The 20,977-nt window shown below is 39.3% G+C and overlaps 1 protein-coding gene across 2 annotated transcripts in view; it reads left to right on the plus strand.

Moving 5' to 3' along the window:
• AP1M2 (adaptor related protein complex 1 subunit mu 2) overlaps nucleotides 1–20,977 on the plus strand; it is a 91,613-nt gene that overhangs the window by 64,303 nt on the left and 6,333 nt on the right. For both annotated transcript variants that reach the window (XM_026716706.2, XM_087926033.1), the window contains 3 exons: nucleotides 340–487; nucleotides 2,586–2,712; nucleotides 8,141–8,283. In XM_026716706.2, the coding sequence (XP_026572491.1) occupies nucleotides 340–487; nucleotides 2,586–2,712; nucleotides 8,141–8,283 (418 nt within the window). The remainder of the gene's footprint in view (nucleotides 1–339; nucleotides 488–2,585; nucleotides 2,713–8,140; nucleotides 8,284–20,977) is intronic.

A 20,977-nucleotide genomic window follows, 5' to 3' on the forward strand; every position in this document is an offset into this window, starting at 1 on the left:
ATGATTTCCTGCTTTCTAGCTAATCTAAATCTCCCAGCACAGCAGAACAGCTGATGGCCGGGGGAAAAGAAAGGAAAAATAGCAACTTAGCAGGCAAATTTGCCAGGTAAGGAGCGAGTGGGCGGGGAGGGTTCCCACAGGCCATGTGGGCGGTTGTGTTTCTGCGCAGCCTAGATTAATTCCTTTGGGGGGGGGGTACTCTGGAGATGACATTTTTCTGCGGACCACCAAAATTTTCCACTGGTTGGTGACCGCTGCTCTAGACAGCAAAATGTATCGGAGACAAGCTATACTGTAGTAGGATGTTTGATCAGGAAGAATTCTTTCACTGTATCATAGGTACATCACTCAGCAGAGCAACAAACTGGAGATAGCTAAATCTCGGGTTCCATCCACTGTCACCAATGCAGTCTCTTGGAGATCAGAGGGACTTAAATACAAGAAGAATGAGGTCTTCATTGATGTCATTGAATCTGTTAACCTGTTGGTGAGTCAGACTTAAAATTATTTGTGGTAGAAGATTATATAAATGAGGGTTTTAGAAGCTTCAGCATGATTGTAACAAGTCTAGAAAGCTATTTTAATGTGTGTAGGATACAAAAATAATGAACTTTGGATTTATGCCCTGAACATGGTGGCATATTTAAACACTAACAATATACACATTACACTTTTTCAACCTCAACTATCTTTATTAAATAATGTAAAATTTAATATAGATAAAAAATGAAATCTTATGTTATTTCATTAAGATAGTAAAGCTGACACACTTGAAAAAATGTAATCAGCATAGAATTTTAGAAGTATATTATACCTTAAAGCAATGGTTTTTAACTGAGCAACTGAAAACGCTATGAAGCAGATGAAGACTATCATTTTGGCAAAGGACAGAAAAATGGAAAAAGATCTCCGTTTTGCATCTTCATCTGTCCATCTGCCTTGTTTTATATATATACTGTGTGTGTGTGTGTGTGTGTGTGTGTGTGTGTGTGTGTGTGTGTGTGTGTCCCACTCGCCATCCTCAGGCTGGTGCTTTCGGCTTCGTGCCAGTGCAAGCAGAAACGTCACCAAGATACTCTTAATCTTACACAGGAAAAAACCCGAACACACCTAGACCTACATACCTGTACCCGTGAAAATCTACGAATATATATACGAAAAATAAAACTAATAATAAACTAATATAAAGTAAAAAAGAAAAGAAGTAAAGAGAAGACAAAACAATGCAAGAAAAGAAAAAAGTTAAAGAAAAATAGAAAAGGAAAAAAATAAAAAGAAATGGCTTCCAATGTTCTTTTCAGCAGTTATAAGTACAATTTAACCTCTCTAAACTTACAGTACATTATGACACTCTTCTTTCTATAATTTGTATGTCTAATCCTCAAAGATATAAATCACATTCAATATGTAGTCCTCAATATCTACATGGAAGTAAGTAAGTGGTGGAGTATCCCCAGGTTCTATTTTAGGCCCAAAACTCTTCAAAATCTTCATAAATGATTTAGATGAGGGAATAGAAGGGGAACTCATAAAATTTGCAAATAACACTAAGTTGGCAGGAATAGCTAACACCTAAAATAATAGGCTCAAGATACAGATGAATCTAAACAGACTTGAACACTGGACCCTGTCCAACAAAATGAAATTCAGTGTAGAGAAAAATAAGGTCTTACACTTAGGCAAGAAAAACCAAACATATAGTACAGATTAGTTGAAAGCTAGCTCAATAGCAGTAACAGGGACAGGAATCTTGGAGTCCTAGTAGACAATTAAATATGAACCAGCAGTGTGCAGCCGCAGCCAAAAAAGCCAATAGAGGGATAGAATCAAGATTATGTGAAATGCTGGCATAGCTTTATAAAGCCTTACTAAGACCACATCTGGAAAACTGCATCCAGTTTTGGTCACCAGATTATTAAAAAGTTGTTGAAACTTTGGAAAGAGCAGGGCAACAAAGATGATTAGAAGCCTGGAAACTAAAACATACGACGAACATTTGCAGGAATTGGGTATGTCTAGTCTAGTGAAAAGAAAGACTGGGGGACATGATAGCAGTATTCCAATATTTGAGGGGCTGCCACAAAGAAGAAGAGTCATTCTATTTTCCAAACAAAGCACCAGAACACAAGACAAAAAAACAATTGTTTTGATTAGTTGGCAACTAATTAAGGAGAGAAGCAACCTAAAACTAAGGAGAAATTTACTAACAATGAAAACAATATCAGACTTGCCTTCAGACATGGGTTCTCCATCGCTGGATGGAATGGGACAACCAGCCACAGCCAACTCGCCATGGCCAACTTGCCACAGGACAATTTAACAATTCAGTTTAATTTTTTAAAATAAATATAAAATTATTTTACATGCTGTCATTCACATTTCATTTTGTCATTATCACTCTACCCTTTGAGAGTCTCCTAGGATTACCCACTCTGATTTAATGGTGGTGATTGGTGAAGTTTTTGTTTCTATGTTTTGTTGGGAACTTCAGCATGACTATGTTCAAGAGGAGGAGGAGCCATATTTTCTCATGCAGAGGAATATGGAGAGTGAATGGAGGACATCAGACCCTACTTGTCTTTCAGGTTAATGCCAATGGGAGTGTCCTGCTGAGTGAAATAGTGGGTTCCATCAAACTGAAGGTGTTCCTTTCTGGTATGCCAGAGCTACGCCTGGGCCTCAATGATAGGGTGCTTTTCGAGCTCACAGGACGTAAGTAAATCATAGTGTGATGACATGAGCATTTGGGGAGGAATGGCATAAGCATTTGGGGTGGATGGCATGAGCATTTGGGGAGGAATGAGGAGTTTCGGATTTGAGTCTCATATCAATAATGTCTTTACACTTTCATATCTATCTATGGAATGTGTCAGATTGGTTATAAAGTTAGGAGAACAAGCTAGTCTGCAATTTTGCTTTGAGAATGTCTATTAAAGTCCATACTGTTAGAGTTTGCAGCAATCCAATCAACACACAAGTAAATAATTCAGCAGGATTCATTTATAGAAGAAATTTGTTTATATACAATAATCTAAAACATAATGCATTATACAATACCCATGTAGCTCTTGCAATGTTGGTACCAAATACAAGAACAAGAAGCAGAAGCCATCAGAACCACCAAAAACACAGAAGCTCTATATTTATACAGACCAGTTACCCTATGCCGTCTGGTATAGCTCACAACAGGTGCTGTATTTTTGTCACCAAACAGTTCCCATTAGCTGACTAGTTATTATATCTATCCCAGCTCATAATTTCTTATATACTGGCACTCCTCCCTTTATGACTGGAATAAACATAAAACTGAATAACTGAATAATATTTTTCCCATGGTGCACTTCACCAATGGCTTCATTATATCTGCCAGATTGTCCTCTGAAGAACAGTGAAGCAATTTACATTTGATGGGTTTTTCTGACATTACAATACTTAATGTCCACATGCTTGTTTCTATTTTTCACTCTATCACCTGTTGCCATTTTAACGGAAGCAGGATTATCCTGAAACACTGTTACAACATCATTTACCTTTACGCTTAAATCCTGTAACAGCTGTACGTACCAAGTTACCTCTGAACAAAGTTCAGATGGAGCTATAAATTCTGCCTCCACAGTAGAAATGGCTACAGTTTTCTGGACTTCCAATCAGTTAAGGCCCCTTCAAACAATACCACAATCCCAGAATTAGACTTTCTGGTTTTTACATCATTGGCATAATCACTGTCTACATAACATTTCAATTGCTATTCTTCAGAGATCTGTATTTGAAGACCCAAGTTCACAGTTCCCTTCAAATACCTGAGAATCCTTTTTATACCCATCCAATGCAATTGCATTGGTGCAGCAGTAAAGTGACTTAAGATGCTTACTGCCCAAACTATGTCTGGTCTGGACCACTGTGACAGTTATAATAGGCTCCCTGTTGCTGACTGATCACAGGCTTCACTTTTGTCCTCACCCAAACTATTATGAAAATCTATACTCATAGGTGTTGGAGCAGAATTACAATCCTTCATGTTCTATCTCTCCAACAGCTGTTCAATTTTCTTTCTTTGAGAACCTTTCTCAGTTTTTTGTACCTCTACACTGAGATAATTTTGTATTTCACCCAAATCTTTTATTTCAAAATTTTTCTCTAATTGATTAGCAATTTTTTTCTGTGACAAATGAAACAAAGATGATCCACAAATGCTAACAAATGACAATCCCCACATTGTAACTTTCCAGTATACATGCAACCATCAGCTTTACAATTCTTGAACCCAAGACCCTTCAATGCTGTATCTAAACAGACATTCCAATTCCTGGCTGACTGTTTCAACCCATAAATGGCCTTGTTCAATTTATATACAATGTTAGGCTTTTTACTTCCATACCCTGGTGCTTGAACCATATAAATTTCTTCTTCTCATTCCTCATTAAGGAATGCTGTGGTTATATCAAAATGCCAAATTTTATGGTCACGTGCCACTGCCAATGCTAGCGTCAACCTTATGCTTTCGCTCTTTACAGTTGGTGTGAATACCTTGTACAAATTTTTCCTCTGAAAAACCTTGTGCCTCTAATCTTGCTTTATATTGTACCTCATTGTTGGGTAGTATTTTTTTTTTTGTAAACCCATGGCTTTGCAACCTTGTGGCAAAGTAATAGATGTGAACCATGGATTTAATTTCTTTGTCCATGGCTTCTTTCCACTTAATTTGTTCAATTTTGGGTAATGACAATACTTCCTTATAGTTCCTTGACTCATACCATACATTACACATTTTAACTTTACTAGCAGTATACCTGTCAGGTGGAATTTTCTTGTTCCATTGCTCTGTCCTGCGTGGTGTGACTGCTCCTGTGTTTCAACCCTCTCTGGCTTAATATCTGAGTCATCATCTTCTCCTGACTCCTTTTCTAGTTCTTTTTTAGTTTCTCCTCCCTAAATGCTGACACTGTCACTAAGTGAGTTATTGTCACTAAGTGGATCACCATCACTAAGTGGAAAAATTGGCATCAATTCTGTTCCAATTTTGCTCTGCAAAACTAGCAGAACTTGAAATCATATTATTTTGCTTCCATCGCGAAAGCGATAGAACCCATAAACCCGAGCTTTCTAGCCTTTGATTGACCTTTTCTCCTTTTGGAATATGCACCCATGTATTGCTTCCAAACACCCTTAAATGTGCCAGAGATGCCTTTCTCCCATACAACATTGCATATGGAGTATCATTTATAGATGAACTCCACAGCCTATTGATTAAATAATTAGCAGTCAACATGGCTTCACCCCAATATGACCCGCTCAGACCAGAATCCTCCAGCAGTGAGTCCTTCATTGTCTGTAAGAAACCATTCCGCCTCTCAGCAACACCATTATCAGTTGCTGTGTACAGATTTGTGCATTTGTGTTTTATTCCTAACTGTCCCAACCACTGTTGAAAACTTGCTGATATGATTTCTAAACCTCTATCAGTTTGCAGCTGACATACCTGTTGCTTATATCTCCTTTCTACAAAGCTTACTTATTGCTTAAATTTCTGTGGCACCTCTATTTTACTCTTTAGTAAATAGCAGAAACAAAATCTGCTGTAATCATCTACAATGACCAGCGCATATTTTGCTCCTCTCAAACTAGCTTGCATTGGCCCCACCAAATCTGCATGTATAAGCTCTAGAGCTCTTGTTGTCTGCCTTGTGCTACTCTTGCTTACTAGGAATGTCTTGGACTTTGATGATTTACATACTGCACAGTCCAAGTATGCCTTATGCCCTTTTAAATTTAAACCTTCTACAAACTGTTGCATCTTTTGCAAAACTTTGAAGCTGGCATGGCCAAGCTTTCTATCCAAGAGATGAATGCATGAATCATGTTGTGCCACATTTCCAAATGTTTGGGCACATTGAACCTTTTGTCCCTGCAACACATAAAGATTATCCTGTTTTATGCCCTGTGTACATACACTTTCATTCCTTTTTATGATACCCTTCCCATTTACAAATATGGTCTCAAACCCTTTTTGGTCTAGACTAGAGACACTCAGTAAATTATGCTCCATTTCGGGCACACATAATATGTTACTAAACTTTTCCTCCAGACATGGAATCAGCACACTGCCTTTTCCTGTGACTTTAGCCTTCTGGCCATTTGCAAAACTACTGTATTTCCTCCAGCTGGATCCATTCTGTAAAACAATTTTGAATTATTAACAATTGTTTGACTAGCCCCAGTTCTATTAACCATTTGTCTCTGCTTTTACAATAGCTAACTTTTTCAACAGCAGCTTGTTAACCTGTTGTTTTTCTTCCTTGCAAACAGTCTTTCTGTTTGATTCATCACCACAAATGAAACATTGTCATACTTTTTCTTTCTCTTTCTTCATAGAAAATCTTTGCTGGGTTCTCTGGTCTTTGCAGATATCTTGTCTGTTGCTTTTCTCTATCTGCTCCCTGGGCCCCCACCTGAGGAATTTCTCCTTGTGGCTATTTCTAAAATGGCATTTGTTTTCTTCAGAAAGCAAACAGGCTTTAAGGGCTTCCATTCATAAGACCTGTTTGCACTCAAAAACAGCTGAAACAATGTCCCACGTTTCATCAAGATTATTTCATACCATCAGCACCTTCTGAGATTCAGGAGTCTGCATTCCATGTTGTTCCAATTCAATAAATAAACTCCGCATGTGCAACAAATGCTGTTCCACACTCGCTTGTGGCTGCATCCAGGCTCTGTACAATTGCTTTGATAATTCCACAATATTGCATGCTGATGCACTCACATGCATACTTCTCAATTTCAGCCATACCTCAGTTGTAGTCTTTAAATCAACTACAGTCAAGAATTGTTCATCTTTTAAGCTTAATATTTATTTATTTTATTTTTATTTATTTTATTTTGTCAAGCGATTATAAGATAACAAGTATAAGTATAAACATAGTTATGAATACATGAAATGGATACATATAAGAAAAATAAAAAAAAACAATGGGACAGGGATGGTAGGCACATTGGTGCGCTTATGCATGCCCCCTACAGACCTCTTAGGAAAGGGGTGAGGTCAATAGTAGATAGTCTAAGGTTAAAGTTTTTGGGATTTGGGGAAGAAACCACAGAGTCTGGTAGAGTATTCCAGACATTGACCACTCTGTTGCTGAAGTCGTATTTCCTGCAATCAAGTTTGGTGCAGTTCTAGATTTTCTAGGTCTAGAATTTCAAGTCTGGTGGCATAAGATATTCTGCAATGAGTAGAGGAGTGGAGAACTCTTCAAATGATGTAGGCCAGTGCCTTATCATGCCGCCTTTGATCTGTTGCTGCTAATGGTGCCTGGGGTGGATTAATAACAATATCCCAGAGCTCCTTTAGGAATTACTCCAATTTTGCAGCCCAAATAATATAATTCTTCTGTCCCAATTGAGGCAGAGAGCTTTCCTTTTAACACAGGCTGTCCTTCAGCTGAATTACAGTTCAGTCTTACTGTGTGCTTGGTGTGCTCTGGGCCCATAACCTGTTAATGTTTGCAACAATCCAACCAGCACACAAGTAATAATTCAGCAGGATTCATTTATATTAGAAATTTGTTTATATACAATAATTTAAAACATAATGCATGTATACAATACCCATGCACCTCTTGCAATGTGGTAGCAAATACAAGAACAAGAAGCAGAAGCCATCAGAACCACCAGAAACACAGAAGCTTTATATTTATACAGACCAGTTACCCTAAGCCACGCCCAGTCTCCAAGCTGTCTGGCATGGCTCACAACAGGTGCTGTTTCTTAGTCACCAAACAGTTCCCATTAGCTGATTTGTTGTTATGTCGATCCCTGGTTATAATTTCTTATATACTGACACATATATTTTGGTTTAATTTCAATAGACTATGCTGTAATTTTAAATTGGAATTTTGTATTGTTAAGTTTTATTTAGTTTTTTGTTTTCCCCTCCACAAAGCTGTTCATAACTTTATATGTTTCTTTTGCAGCATATTCATGGGATTTGATTATCAGAAATGAGGGCTCATTGTTTTTCTTTTATTTTGTGAAACTCTGCTTCCATTGAAGGCTTCCACCAAAAACAGGCAATTGTTTCTTATTACATCTAGTATACCAAAGATTATATTTGTCTTTTAATAACTGTACTTCTGACTTTCAGGTGGAAAAAATAAGTCTGTAGAACTGGAGGATGTCAAGTTCCACCAATGTGTACGACTATCACGTTTTGACAATGATCGTACTATTTCATTCATTCCGCCTGATGGAGATTTTGAGCTTATGTCATATCGCCTGAGTACACAGGTAGATCTTTGAAGTGTTCCTGGAAATGAAACACACAAAAAAATATCCCAGGACTCAGTGGTGGGATTAAAAAAAAATTACTACCAGTTCTGTAGGCATGGCTTTGTGGGAATGGCTTTGTGGGTGTGGCAGAGGAAGGATACTGTAAAAACTCCATTCCCACCCCACTCCAGGGGAAGGATACTGCCAAATCCCATTCGCTCCCCATCCCACTAACCTGCTTTCCAGCTCCATTTTCCTGTGCAGGGCAACAAAAGAAGACGCAGCCGATCACCTGGGTCTTGGGAGGCAGAGAATAGATGGGGAAGGGGCCAGTCAGAGGTGGTATTTGCTGGTTTTCTGAACTACTCAAAATTTCCACTACCGGTTCTCCAGAACTGGTCAGAACCTGCTGAATACCCCCTCTGACGGGACTTTACTCACAACAACCATTATCTCATGTACCATCTTCCCTTTGCTGAGATAGGTATCCTTCCTTTGCTTGTGGATTCACGAAGATAACACCTACACTTTGCTAAGGATTGATGTCCAAGTGTGGCAGTTGCCTATTTATAAAATAGTAGAAATTGCTGTAGAAGGGAGGCTTTATTTTGGTAGAGAACAACAGAAAATATGTCCAGATAATTAATGGTTTCCTTTTTCAAGTAGGCTGATTCTTTGCCAATCAGAAAACTGTCTATTGAAAAACTTTACAAGTATGATAAATGCCTAATAATGGCTGTATATAGTTTCTGGGCTCAAACTTCGCAGCAACAAGCCAGCCATGTATATAACACATTCAGTCCAAAAGAGTCATATAGTTTAATGCAAAGTATGAACTCAGTGTTACACAAGATAATTAGATATGCTCTAGGATAAAATCTCAGCACTTTTTTATTTTGTGTATTTTGCCAGCAAAATATAATTAAATATGTTGTCTGGTGCTGCAATGATTGGAATGCAATATTGTGGCACAGCCCACAGTCTGCAGTTTGATCCTGATGGGGCTCAAGGTTGATTCAGTCTTCCATCCTTCCAAGATTGGTAACATGAGGACCCAGATTGTTGGGTGCAATCTGTTTATATTGCTGTAAAGCACTGTGGGAGTTATATACAATAAATTCAAGTGCTATTGCTAAATGGAATACAATACTTTTCAGCTAAAGATAGTCAGGGCAATTTTGCTACCCATGACTATCATTCTTATTGGTTCTTAAGTAGTATTGATGACAATTTTGCAGTTGATAAGTAAATTAGCCATTCTTTTATACAGATTAAACAGAGTTGAAAGGGACCTTATAGATCATCTAGTCCAATCCCCCGCTCAAGCAGACCCTACATCATTTTTGACAGATAGCAGTCCAGTCTCTTCTTGAGAGTTTCCAGTAATGAAGCTCCCACAACTTCTGAGGGCAAGCTGTTCCATTAGTTGCTTGTTCTCACTGTCAGAAAATTTCTCCTTATTTCTAGGTTGAATCTCTCCTTGATCGGTTTCCATCCGTTATTCCTTGTCTGGCCTACAGGTGTCTTGGAAAATAGCTTGACCACTTCCTCTCTGTGGCAGCCCCTCAAATATTGGAAGACTGCTATCATGTCTCCCCTGGTCCTTCTCTTCACTAGGCTGGCCATGCTCAGTTCCTGTAATCGTTCTTCATATGTTTTAGTCTCCACTGGTCCCCTAATCATCCTGGCTCTTCTCTGCAGTTTTTCTAGTCTCAACATCTTTTTTATAGTTTGGTGACCAAAACTGGTTGCAGTATTCTAGGTGTGATTTTACTAAGGCTTTATAGAGTAGTATTAGTACCTCACTTGATCTTGACTATATCCCTCTGTTAATGCAACTTAGGATTGTGTTGGCTTTTTTGGCTGCCACCACACACTGCTGGCTCATATTTAACTGGTTGCCCACTAAGATTTCAAGATCCCTATCACAGTTACTGCTATTAAGCCCGGTTTTATCCAGTCTATATGCATACTTTTGGTTTTTCTTGCCTAAGTGTAGGACTTTAGTTTCTCTATGTTGAATTTCATTTTGTTAGATAGGGCCCAGTGTTCAATTCTGTCAAGATCCACCTTGATCTTGAGCTCATCATCTAAGGCCAGGGTGTCAAATTCAATTTCATTGAGAACTGCATCAGGGTTGTGTTTGACCATGGAGGGCCAGGATGGGCATGGCCGGGTGTTGGGGGCACCTGTGGTGGTCAAGTGCTAAGGCAGGTCTTCCCTGAGACCCTCCCTCATTCTCATTATAATCTTCCTTCCTTTTCTTCTTTTTCCTTCCCTCTTAACTTTTTTTTCTTCCTTTCCATCTGTCCTTCTTTTTCTTTTTCTTTCCTCTTTCCCTTTCTCTTTTCCTGTCCCTTCTTGCATTCTCAAATGCAAAAGGGGAAACATTTCTCCTTTTCTTTTCTTTTTAGTTTTGTCAGGGTTTCAGAAAAACCCAACTCCAATTAAACCTCCGAGACAGGCATTTTCCCAAAGTTTCTTTTTATTAGAGTAGGTATATTGGCACATCTGGGAAAACCTGAATCTGAGAGTTCTGGATTTTCCCTTAGTAATTCAAAATTCAAAACCCAACCCCTGCACCCATCAGTCTTATCACATGGTCCAATCACCAACCGTCCCAACTTGGGACATCCCTTCAACCACTCCTCCTCCAGGTGTGGGAATAACATAACTTTGACCGAAAAGAGTAATGCTATTATGTCTAACTATCAATACTCTAAAATCCCCCCTCCTACTTTCCCAGGCACAGGAATGTGGAAGTGTGGAAGCTTCTGGTTCTAATATGGCTTCCAGAGCTGACAGGCATCCCCCATGAAGAAAAAAACACGTCCTGGAAAATAAAATAGACAAAACACAACAAGGGGTTAGTGTTGAGGTAATTCCCCGTTAGGAGAATGAGCGCATACAGGGAGATGTATTTGAGAGAAATGTTTGAATAATACACACACAGCACACAGATACACTGTACAGTAAATGTAGGTTTTTACTTCCAGAAACATTTAAACAAAGTTCAAACACAGTCCAAAGTCATTCACAGGTAAGGCAGTCAATTTTCAGTCCAGGGATAACAATAACAAAGTCCAATAACAAAGTCCACTATCATAAACAGTTCAGTATCAAACTTACATCAAATCCAAGAATAGCAGTCAATTATGAGGAACGGCAATACTCTCCTACAGAAGGAAACAGAGAGACCCACTGAGACTTCTTCTGCGACTAAGACTAAGACTAAACAACCCAGGTTTCTGGCTCCATCTTATGGTCATTTGGGAAACCATGCCCAATTACACTTTTAGCATTCCCTTAAAGAGGCAGTATTAAAATGTCTATCCTGGTTTATATATTTTCCAACCCAAATAGCTGTTAGGTGACTTACATTCCTAACAGTTAGTGCCTAGTCCATCCAGTCACTTAACCACGCCCCCCCAAGGAGGACCCTTTGGCCTATCAGATCATGAAATTGTTTCACTAATCTATCTGCTTTTACATCCCAACATTTCACCCAAGTAGCTTCTGACAAAGTGACCAGGTACTGTAACCAGCCCTTGATTAATCTAGACTGAAGAATTTTCTTAACTTCATAATGTGTTTCACCTTGTACAACTGCAGGTTTGGGAGGAGCAGCTGGGCTGGGCCTCAAAGTAGAGCCTATTGCTGGTTTTAATAAGCTGCTGTGAAATACCAGATGTATTTTCCCTAATATGTGAGGAAGACTAGGCTGAACAGTTACCGGGTTAATTACTTTCACTGAAGGGAAAGGACCGAGGAATTTGGGTCCAAATTTTTTACTAGGTAATCTTAATCTTTATCTCCCACTTTAAATGGTGGTTGGAGAGAACAAGACTTGTCTGTATGTTTGTTGTATTCATCAGCTGTTTCTGCTAAAGCTTTTTTTGTGTTTCCCCACCCTTTTTGTAGGAAGTCCATCCATTCTGTTAGAGATGTGGAAGTAGGTGGTTCCCTAGGTAATTCAGGCATACAGACAAATTCCATGCCAGTAGTTATTTGAAAAGGAGTTAATCCTGTGCTGCTGTGTACTGCATTGTTATAAGCCACTTCTGCAAATGTCAATAAATCAGCCCAATTTTCCTGTTGATAATTTACATAACATCTAATGTATTGTTCCACCATTGCGTTTGAATGTTCTGCTGATCCATTGGTAGCCTGATGGAACACCCCTGGGACATTCCAACTCCCTCCAGAACTGAGCAGTAAATTGGACTCTGCAATCTGATATTACTCACCGCAGAACTCCGTGAAGCTTGTAAATATGCTTCATTAAAAGCTTTGCTAGCTTCTTTGCAGAAGGTAGTCCATTACAAGTGGTGAAATGTGCTTGCTTGGAGAACAGATTGATCCCAGTCCAAATAACTGTATTTCCACCGCTTTCTAGGAGTTTGACAATAAAGTCTATGGCAATCTCCTCCCAGGCTTTCATGGGTTCGGCTACTTGTTGGAGAAGCCCAGAAGGTTTCCCTAGTCTGAGCTTCATGGTAGCTCAAATGGTACAGCTTTTTACATAGTCCTCAACATCAGTTTTCATCCTTGGCCACCAAAATTGTCTTCTGGGAGGTCGGAAATGGAGAGTTTTTAGAGATCAGATGGCCCTCTAGTTGAGAATCGTGACTACACTTTAGCGCCATTAGTCTCATACTGGTTGGCATATAAATTCCTTTCCACGCCAGTCCCTCCCCAAAGTTAAGTCCATTTGGTTCTCTTTAAACTAAATATCGATTGACAGCGCTGCTTTCAAATCTGCTGAAAATTTGTCTTCTGGGAGGTCAGAATGGCATTTGGCATGTGTCCTAGTAGTTGCTTGAGCAGCTGGTTGGGCTTCAGAGATCATTGCATGTTCTATTTCCTCTCGTTGGCTGTCAAATTGGGGTTTTCTGGACAAGGCATCTGCCAATGGATTCCCCCCCCCGCCCCCCGGAATGTATTTTAGTTTGAAGTTGAAGCGCTTAAATTATTGAGCCCACCGGACTTGTTTAGAAGTAAGTTTTTGAGGGGTTTTTAAAGCTTCGAGGTTTTTATGATCACCTCGAAAGGCTCACTAACTCCCTCAAGGAAATGTCTCCAAGATAAGAGAGTCCATCGCACAGCAAAAGCTTCTTTCTCCCAGACTGCCCTTCTGCGTTCAGTGTCCGTTAACTTTTTAGACACATAAGTAGAAAGCATCAGTTCATTTTGAGAGTTCCTTTGAAGTAGAACTGCCACTACAGCCATGTCACTGGCATCAGCTTGGACTGTAAAGGGTTTATTTGGATCGGGATGTTGGAAGATGGGCTCTGTTGCAAATAGACACTTTAATTGTTCAAAGGATTTTTGACAATCCATTGTCCAAGTGAGCGGTTGACTTGGCTTTGGCTTGGTCGGAGATGGTCTAGTTCTTAGTAGCTCCATTAAGGGGAGTGCCACCTCTGCAAAAGAAGAGATGAATTGCCTATAAAAGTTTGCAAAACTCAGGAAACTATAGTTGTTTGCATGTTCATGAGGGTTGCCAATCCAGCATAGTCTTTACTTTTCCAGGATCCATTTTGATCCCTTGATTTGACACTCAGTAGCCCAGATAGTCCAAAGCCTCCTTGTGAAATTCTCATTCTGAAAGCTCTGCATAAAGGTTGGCAGCTAAAAGTTTTTTCAGTACCTGTCTGACTAGTTTTACATGTTCTTCCAAATTCTCACTAAATATAAGAATGTCATTCAGCTAAACCAGGACCCCCTTATACAGATGTTCATGTAGCACCTCATTGATCAGCTGCCTAAAAACTGTGGGAGGCCCTTAAAGTCCAAAGGGCATGACTCAGAATTGGAAACTACCCAGTGGGCAGTTAAAAGCCGTTGTCCATTTGTCTTCTTCTCTTATGCAGACTTGGTAATAGGCTTCTCTTAAATCCACCTTAGTAAAAATCTTGCCTTTTGACAAGTGGTTCAGCAAGTCCTTCATTAGGGGTAGGGGTTACATATTTTGTACGCACATGGTATTGATCCCATGGGAATCAACGCATAATCTAAGCCTCCCATCTTTCTTTTCTTTAAATAGTACTGGAGCTGCCTCTTTTGATTTTGCTGTCTCAATAAATCCCCTAACTAAATTAGCATCAATGTACTTTCTCAGTTCAGTCATCTTGGCAGGCGTCATTGAGTACATTTTTAGTTTTGGCAGCTTGGCCCCAGGTTCTATTTTGATGGCACAATCAGTGGTCCGATGAGGAGGGAGGATATTGCATTCCTCCACACTAAATACTTTGGCTATGTCTCTATATTCCTTAGGAACTGGGGCAGGGGTGGGATGCTACTGGTTCATCCCAATTATGATTTTTCTGAATCCATCTTCCCACTTAATGCTAGGGACCCACTTGTCTAGCCAAGCCAGACCCAGAATGATAGCTTCTGACAGTTTTGGTGCTATTACAAATCGAATAAGTTCACAATGTCTTCCTATCTCTAATCTGACTAGTTCTGTAACTTGGATGGCTAGTGTCCCCCCAATCAAAGTTCCATCCACCTGCTCAAATCTAATTAGGTATTTTAGGGCTCCAGTCTTTATTCCTAATTGTTCAATTGGAAGCCTAATTAAACACTGGTATCCTGTATCAATTACTGCTTCTAATTCTCCTTGCTCCCCAGTCTTGGGTACCATCAGCCTCACTTTAATTGTAAAAGAGGGGATGGCTGCACTCACCATTGGGCCCTCTTCCTCGCTAGCTTTTCCTCTGGCCAGAGGTTCCTCGCTATCTTCTGTAGGGAGGGGAACCTCTATGGCTTGTCTTACCAGGTGTTGACCTTTCATTGGCAGAACAGATGAAAAAATTACTTGTGCATCTAACTCCTTAACTTTTTTGCCTAGCTGCTCATAATCACTCAATATTAGTTTCAAATCCTTTTTTTGTGTCATTCACCCCTACATGTAGAAAAGGGTAGTAATTTGTGTGCTTAATTATTTTGGTTAGGTTGTCAGCTACATCCTTGATTTTTGCTCCAGGGAGAAACAAACCTCCCTAGATTGTATCTCCAGTCTGCAGATGGCTGGTTCTGTTCCTTTTAGGGGATGCAGTCTGGGGTGCTTTTCTGTTTATCCCAGGTGAATTTGTTGATGTGACTTTTTAAGGGATATTGGATGATGTCTCTTTTCTAAGTGTTTGCATGTTTTCTTTGAGGAGGAGGTTGTGGGTCTGAGTATTTTCAACTAGGGGGAGAAATCAGTTGCTCATTTTTAATGGGGCTGCTTCTAATTGGCTTAGATTGGGCAGCAGGGGTTTGTTAGATGTTAGAATCTTTTATTATTGTGTTTTCTTCTATGTGTGACGTACTTTCATTTGTCTTCCTCTAAGGTATATCAGCAAGGTCAAATCCTTTGGGAGTTATTTGTTCATTATTCCGTTCAATTCGGGCATGGCTTTCTTTTGTAGGTTGGAGAGTAACCCTTTGCAATGAGGTCCAGAGACAGTAGCTAACTCCAGAAAGGATAGCTATTATCAGTGCCCCTGATTTGAGATTTACCCGGTTCTTTTATACCTGTTGGGTATATGGATACTCCAACTGGTTTGGGTTGAATAAATATGTAAACCTAGGATTAAGTGCTATGTAGCTTTAAGCACAAGAAACTGCAATGTCATTGTGGGTGTGGTTGCAAGCAGCCATATAGGTAGGAGGGGAAACGTAATAGCCCCGGCTTCTGGATGCAACTGTATGAGTCCGGCTTCTGCATGCACCTGGTTACTGTTCCTGGTCTGCTGCCTACTGTGTTGGTCTATCTGCTTACCTTGGAGGCTACTGTGCCAGATACCATTTCACCTGAACACAAGGACTGTTTGCCTAGTGAGCTGAGGATTCAGCATTGTCTTGGTGAGAAAGGTATCATAGAGAGAAGATTACAAGCAGATAAGGACATTGTATTTACTGTAAATGGACTTGATAACTGGATTGATAAACTGGATACTGACATATGGACTGAATGACTATTCTTAATCTCTGTATGAATTAAATACCTATTTAAACCACAAACAGTGTATTTGTCTCAAGTGTGTGTATACTCCTGGGCCCAGCCTCTCTCTCATTTGGCTGCCTGGCTTGACTGCTGCTGTGCACTCAGCTCAGGGGTTTATCCCCAAACACTAACATTGGTTATGGGCCCAGCAGTGTGCACAGTCTAGCTAACCAGGATATACCAGAGAGTTTTGGTCAAGAGTTACACATTACTGTAAAGACAAACTGTTTGTTAAATAGTTATTTTTCTCCAGAGCAATGGCACAAGTAAATTTGCCAAGTCTGTCCATGATATCCAGACTAGATGGAACAAACTATGTTTCATGGTCAATGAAGTGCAGTTTACTGCTACGAAGAGAAGGTTTGTGGGACATAATTACAAACCCACCAGATGTATCAAACTTAAATCCCAATGATGAAGAGGATTATAAACTGATACAGGACTATGAAAGAAAGAATGAACAGGCTTTGTGCATCATAGGTCTCACCCTGTCTGACCAGCAACTCATTCATATCCGAGGAGTGGAAAATGCTGCAGAATGCTGGGATAATCTTAAAAGGATTTATGTTCGAGACAGTGTAGGAGCTCATATCAATCTTACACGGAAGCTGTTTAGAACACATCTTGAGATAAATGGAGATATGTTGACTCATTTAAACTGTATGAAAAGCATTTTTCAACAACTGCAAGAAAAAGAGCTTGTATTTAATGAGTTGCAACAAGTATACATCATACTGTCTTCTCTGGATCGAAGCTATGATGATTTTGTGACTGCATTGGAAGTATTGCCTAAAGACAGTTTATCAGTAACTGAGATAACCGGCCGGCTATTAGAGGAAGCCAGGAGAAGGAGTGAACGTGCCCAGCTGAGGGAAGATAAGAATAAGGAAGAGAAATTATCTTCAAAGCTTGAGAGAAACCAGCTGTGTAAGGTAAAGCACCCGGAAGAAGAGAAGTTATCTTCAACGGCATACACAATTAAAAAGTGTTTTAATTGTGGAGGCAGAGGACATTTGGCAAGATTCTGCAAAAAAGGAAAACGCCAGAATATAAAGAAGCCAAAGAAATCCTTTGAACTGGCCATGTTTAGCAATTGTGATATTAAGAATAATAAGTGCACACTGGAAAGGGATAACAAAAAGGTAACTGCAGCTTTAAATGGAGCATTGTATGTCTTACATGATGGTAAGAAAGGGGAGGCACAAACTGTATTTAATAATATCAAGCCTCATGATGAATGTATCCATTTATTGCATAGGCGTTTGGGGCATGTGAATTTTAAAATGCTAAAACGCACAGTAGAGTTATCTGAAGGCATAAGGTTAAAACACTGTGATAAGTATTTGCGTTGTAATGTCTGTTGTGAAGATAAGAGTAAAATAATGCCTGCAAATAGGCTAAATGGTTTTAAAACTAAAGAACCTTTAGAAGTTGTATTTGCAGACATTATAGGTCCAAAGAAACCCAGTATGGGGGGTGCTCGATATATACTGAGCATTATGGACCATTACTCTAGATATGGGTTTTGCTACCTAATGAAAAGCAAAACTGAAACATATCAACATTTCTTCAACTGGTTAAAGTTTGCTGAAAGAAAAAGTAAACGGCAACTTATAACCTTGGTGACAGATAATGGCACGGAATTTGTTAATAGCAAATTCCAGAATAGATTAAAGGCAGCTGGAATAGCTCATAAGAGATCTGCACCATACAGACCACAGCACAATGCATATATAGAGAGAAGAGGCCAAACACTACAGGCAATGGTTAGAACAATGTTAACTGATTCTGGGTTACCTGATTATTTGTGGGGGGAGGCTGCAATGTGTGCTAATCACTTATTGAACAACGTGGTTAACTCAACCACTGGTGAAATACCATTCACCATGTGGCATGGCAGGAAGCCTGATCTGAGTTACCTGCACACATTTGGTGCACCAGCATGGGTGCATATCCCTACACAACTCAGGCGTAAAGGGCAACATAGAGCTAAACAATTATTCTTCGTTGGTTACCAAGCTAACCATAGGGCATATAGATTTTGGGAGAAAGGCACATCTAGAGTATTATGTAGTGCCAATGCCCAATTTCTAGAGCACGTAGGATGGGATAAGTTAGAGCAGGATAGCAATAACGAGGTGATTATTGAATCATATAGAAATCCCATTAAGTATCCCTGTAACTTTAAGAAAGATGTAAAGCAAGAAGTACAGGAAGAAGTACAGCCCCTAGAGGAAGAAATAGTTAAAGATGAGGAACCGGTAGCAACTCAACCAAGCCCAGTAATACCCAGAAGGACTACACGTATATCTAGACCGCCCGATAGATACCAGGCTAACACAGTGTGCCAGGTAAATAGAGTTCCATCTACTGTGGATGAGATAAAAAGATATCCTTCTAAAGAGAAAGAAAAATGGTATGCAGCAATTAATAAAGAATTGAAGTCATTGAAGGATATGAAGGTATATGAAAATGTGAGATTACCTAGTAATGAAAAACCCATTGGCTGCAAATGGATTTTTAAAATAAAAACAGATAAGGATGGAAACACAATCCATAAGGCAAGACTAGTAGCCCAAGGCTTTAGACAAAGTGCAAAAGACTATGATGAAGTATTTGCACCTAGTCTTAAAGCAGCAACGTTAAGGGCAGCCTTAGTGTGGACAGCAAGCAAGAAATATATAGTTAACCATTTAGATGTGGAAACTGCTTACTTGCATGCTCCACTAAGACATACTGTTTATATGAAAAGGCCTAGTGGATTTAAAGGAGACAATGATAATAATAATGATTGTTGGTTATTAAAGAAGAGCCTTTATGGTCTTAAACAATCGGGCTATGAATGGAACCAGTATATTGTAAAGGAACTGACCAATATAGGATTTAAAGCTGGTTTAGCTGACCCATGTCTATTTAAGAGAGAAAAGAATGGGAAAGTATCATTATTATTGTTGTTTACTGATGATATTGCTCTGATAACTAAAACTAATGATGAAGCAAATGAAATTATAGCATCATTAGGTAAGAAAGTAAAAATCAAGCAATTAGGAGAGATAAAGAGATATCTAGGATTGAATATACTGAGAACACAGAAAGGTTTTAAGATATCTCAGGAAGATAAGATATCTAAATTGCTAATGGATTATAAAATGGAACTTTGTAAGCCTGCAAAGACTCCAATGAGTCAGGATATTTGCAAAATGGATACACAAAGTCCCAAATGTGATAAGGAACTGTATCAATCTTTGATTGGTAGCTTATCATATATTAGCAATTGGTCAAGGCCAGATATTGCTTTTAGTATTAATCAGCTGGCTCGACACAATAATGACCCGCTTCAATGTCACTGGAATGCATTGAAAAGAATTCTAAGATATCTTAAAGGTACATTACACCATGCATTGTATTTAGAACCAGAAGGTGATCTCATATTGAGTGCTTATGCAGATGCTAGTTTTGCAGCAGAAAGAGATACTAGAAAGTCGACTTCAGGAACAGCCATAATGCTGGGTAAGACATTAATAGGCTGGAAGTCTATAAGGCAACAGCATATAAGTTTGTCTACTATGGAGGCAGAATTCTCCTGTTTATCATTTTTGTGTACTGAGTTGATTATGTACAAACAAATGTTGAAGGATATGGGTATAACTGTAAATTACCCTATAGTTGTACATGAAGATAATCAGGCAGCAATTAAAATGGCCACAAATATTGCAGTTAAAACGAGAAGTAAACATACAGATTTGAGATATCTTAATGTAAGACAGTCTGTACAGAGTAAATTGATACAGCTGGAGTACTGCATGTCGGAGGACAATGTAGCTGATCATTTTACTAAAGCCCAAGGTGCTATTAAGCATCTAGAGAATTGTAAAAAATATGGGTTTAGAATGTAAAGGCATTACATATTTATGTCACCCAAAAGGGGAGAATGTTGGGTATATGGATACTCCAACTGGTTTGGGTTGAATAAATATGTAAACCTAGGATTAAGTGCTATGTAGCTTTAAGCACAAGAAACTGCAATGTCATTGTGGGTGCGGTTGCAGGCAGCCATATAGGTAGGAGGGGAAACGTAATAGCCCCGGCTTCTGGATGCAACTGTATGAGTCCGGCTTCTGCATGCACCTGGTTACTGTTCCTGGTCTGCTGCCTACTGTGTTGGTCTATCTGCTTACCTTGGAGGCTACTGTGCCAGATACCATTTCACCTGAACACAAGGACTGTTTGCCTAGTGAGCTGAGGATTCAGCATTGTCTTGGTGAGAAAGGTATCATAGAGAGAAGATTACAAGCAGATAAGGACATTGTATTTACTGTAAATGGACTTGATAACTGGATTGATAAACTGGATACTGACATATGGACTGAATGACTATTCTTAATCTCTGTATGAATTAAATACCTATTTAAACCACAAACAGTGTATTTGTCTCAAGTGTGTGTATACTCCTGGGCCCAGCCTCTCTCTCATTTGGCTGCCTGGCTTGACTGCTGCTGTGCACTCAGCTCAGGGGTTTATCCCCAAACACTAACAATACCCTTCTTCTGAAACCCACCCAGTGATAATCTTACTGGATGTACTTCCCTATTCCTTCAGTTAATTCCATCAATTAACACCCACTTGTAGGTATATGCCAACTCACTTACCATCTGCTACTTTCAGTTCCCCCTTTTCTCAATATCCCAGACATTTGTGATCCAAAATAGCTCTATTTTT

This window comes from Pseudonaja textilis, chromosome 2 (genome assembly GCF_049901715.1).
Source record: "Pseudonaja textilis isolate UNSWEBS1 chromosome 2, rPseTex1.2, whole genome shotgun sequence".
NCBI classification, from domain to species: Eukaryota; Metazoa; Chordata; class Lepidosauria; order Squamata; family Elapidae; genus Pseudonaja; species Pseudonaja textilis.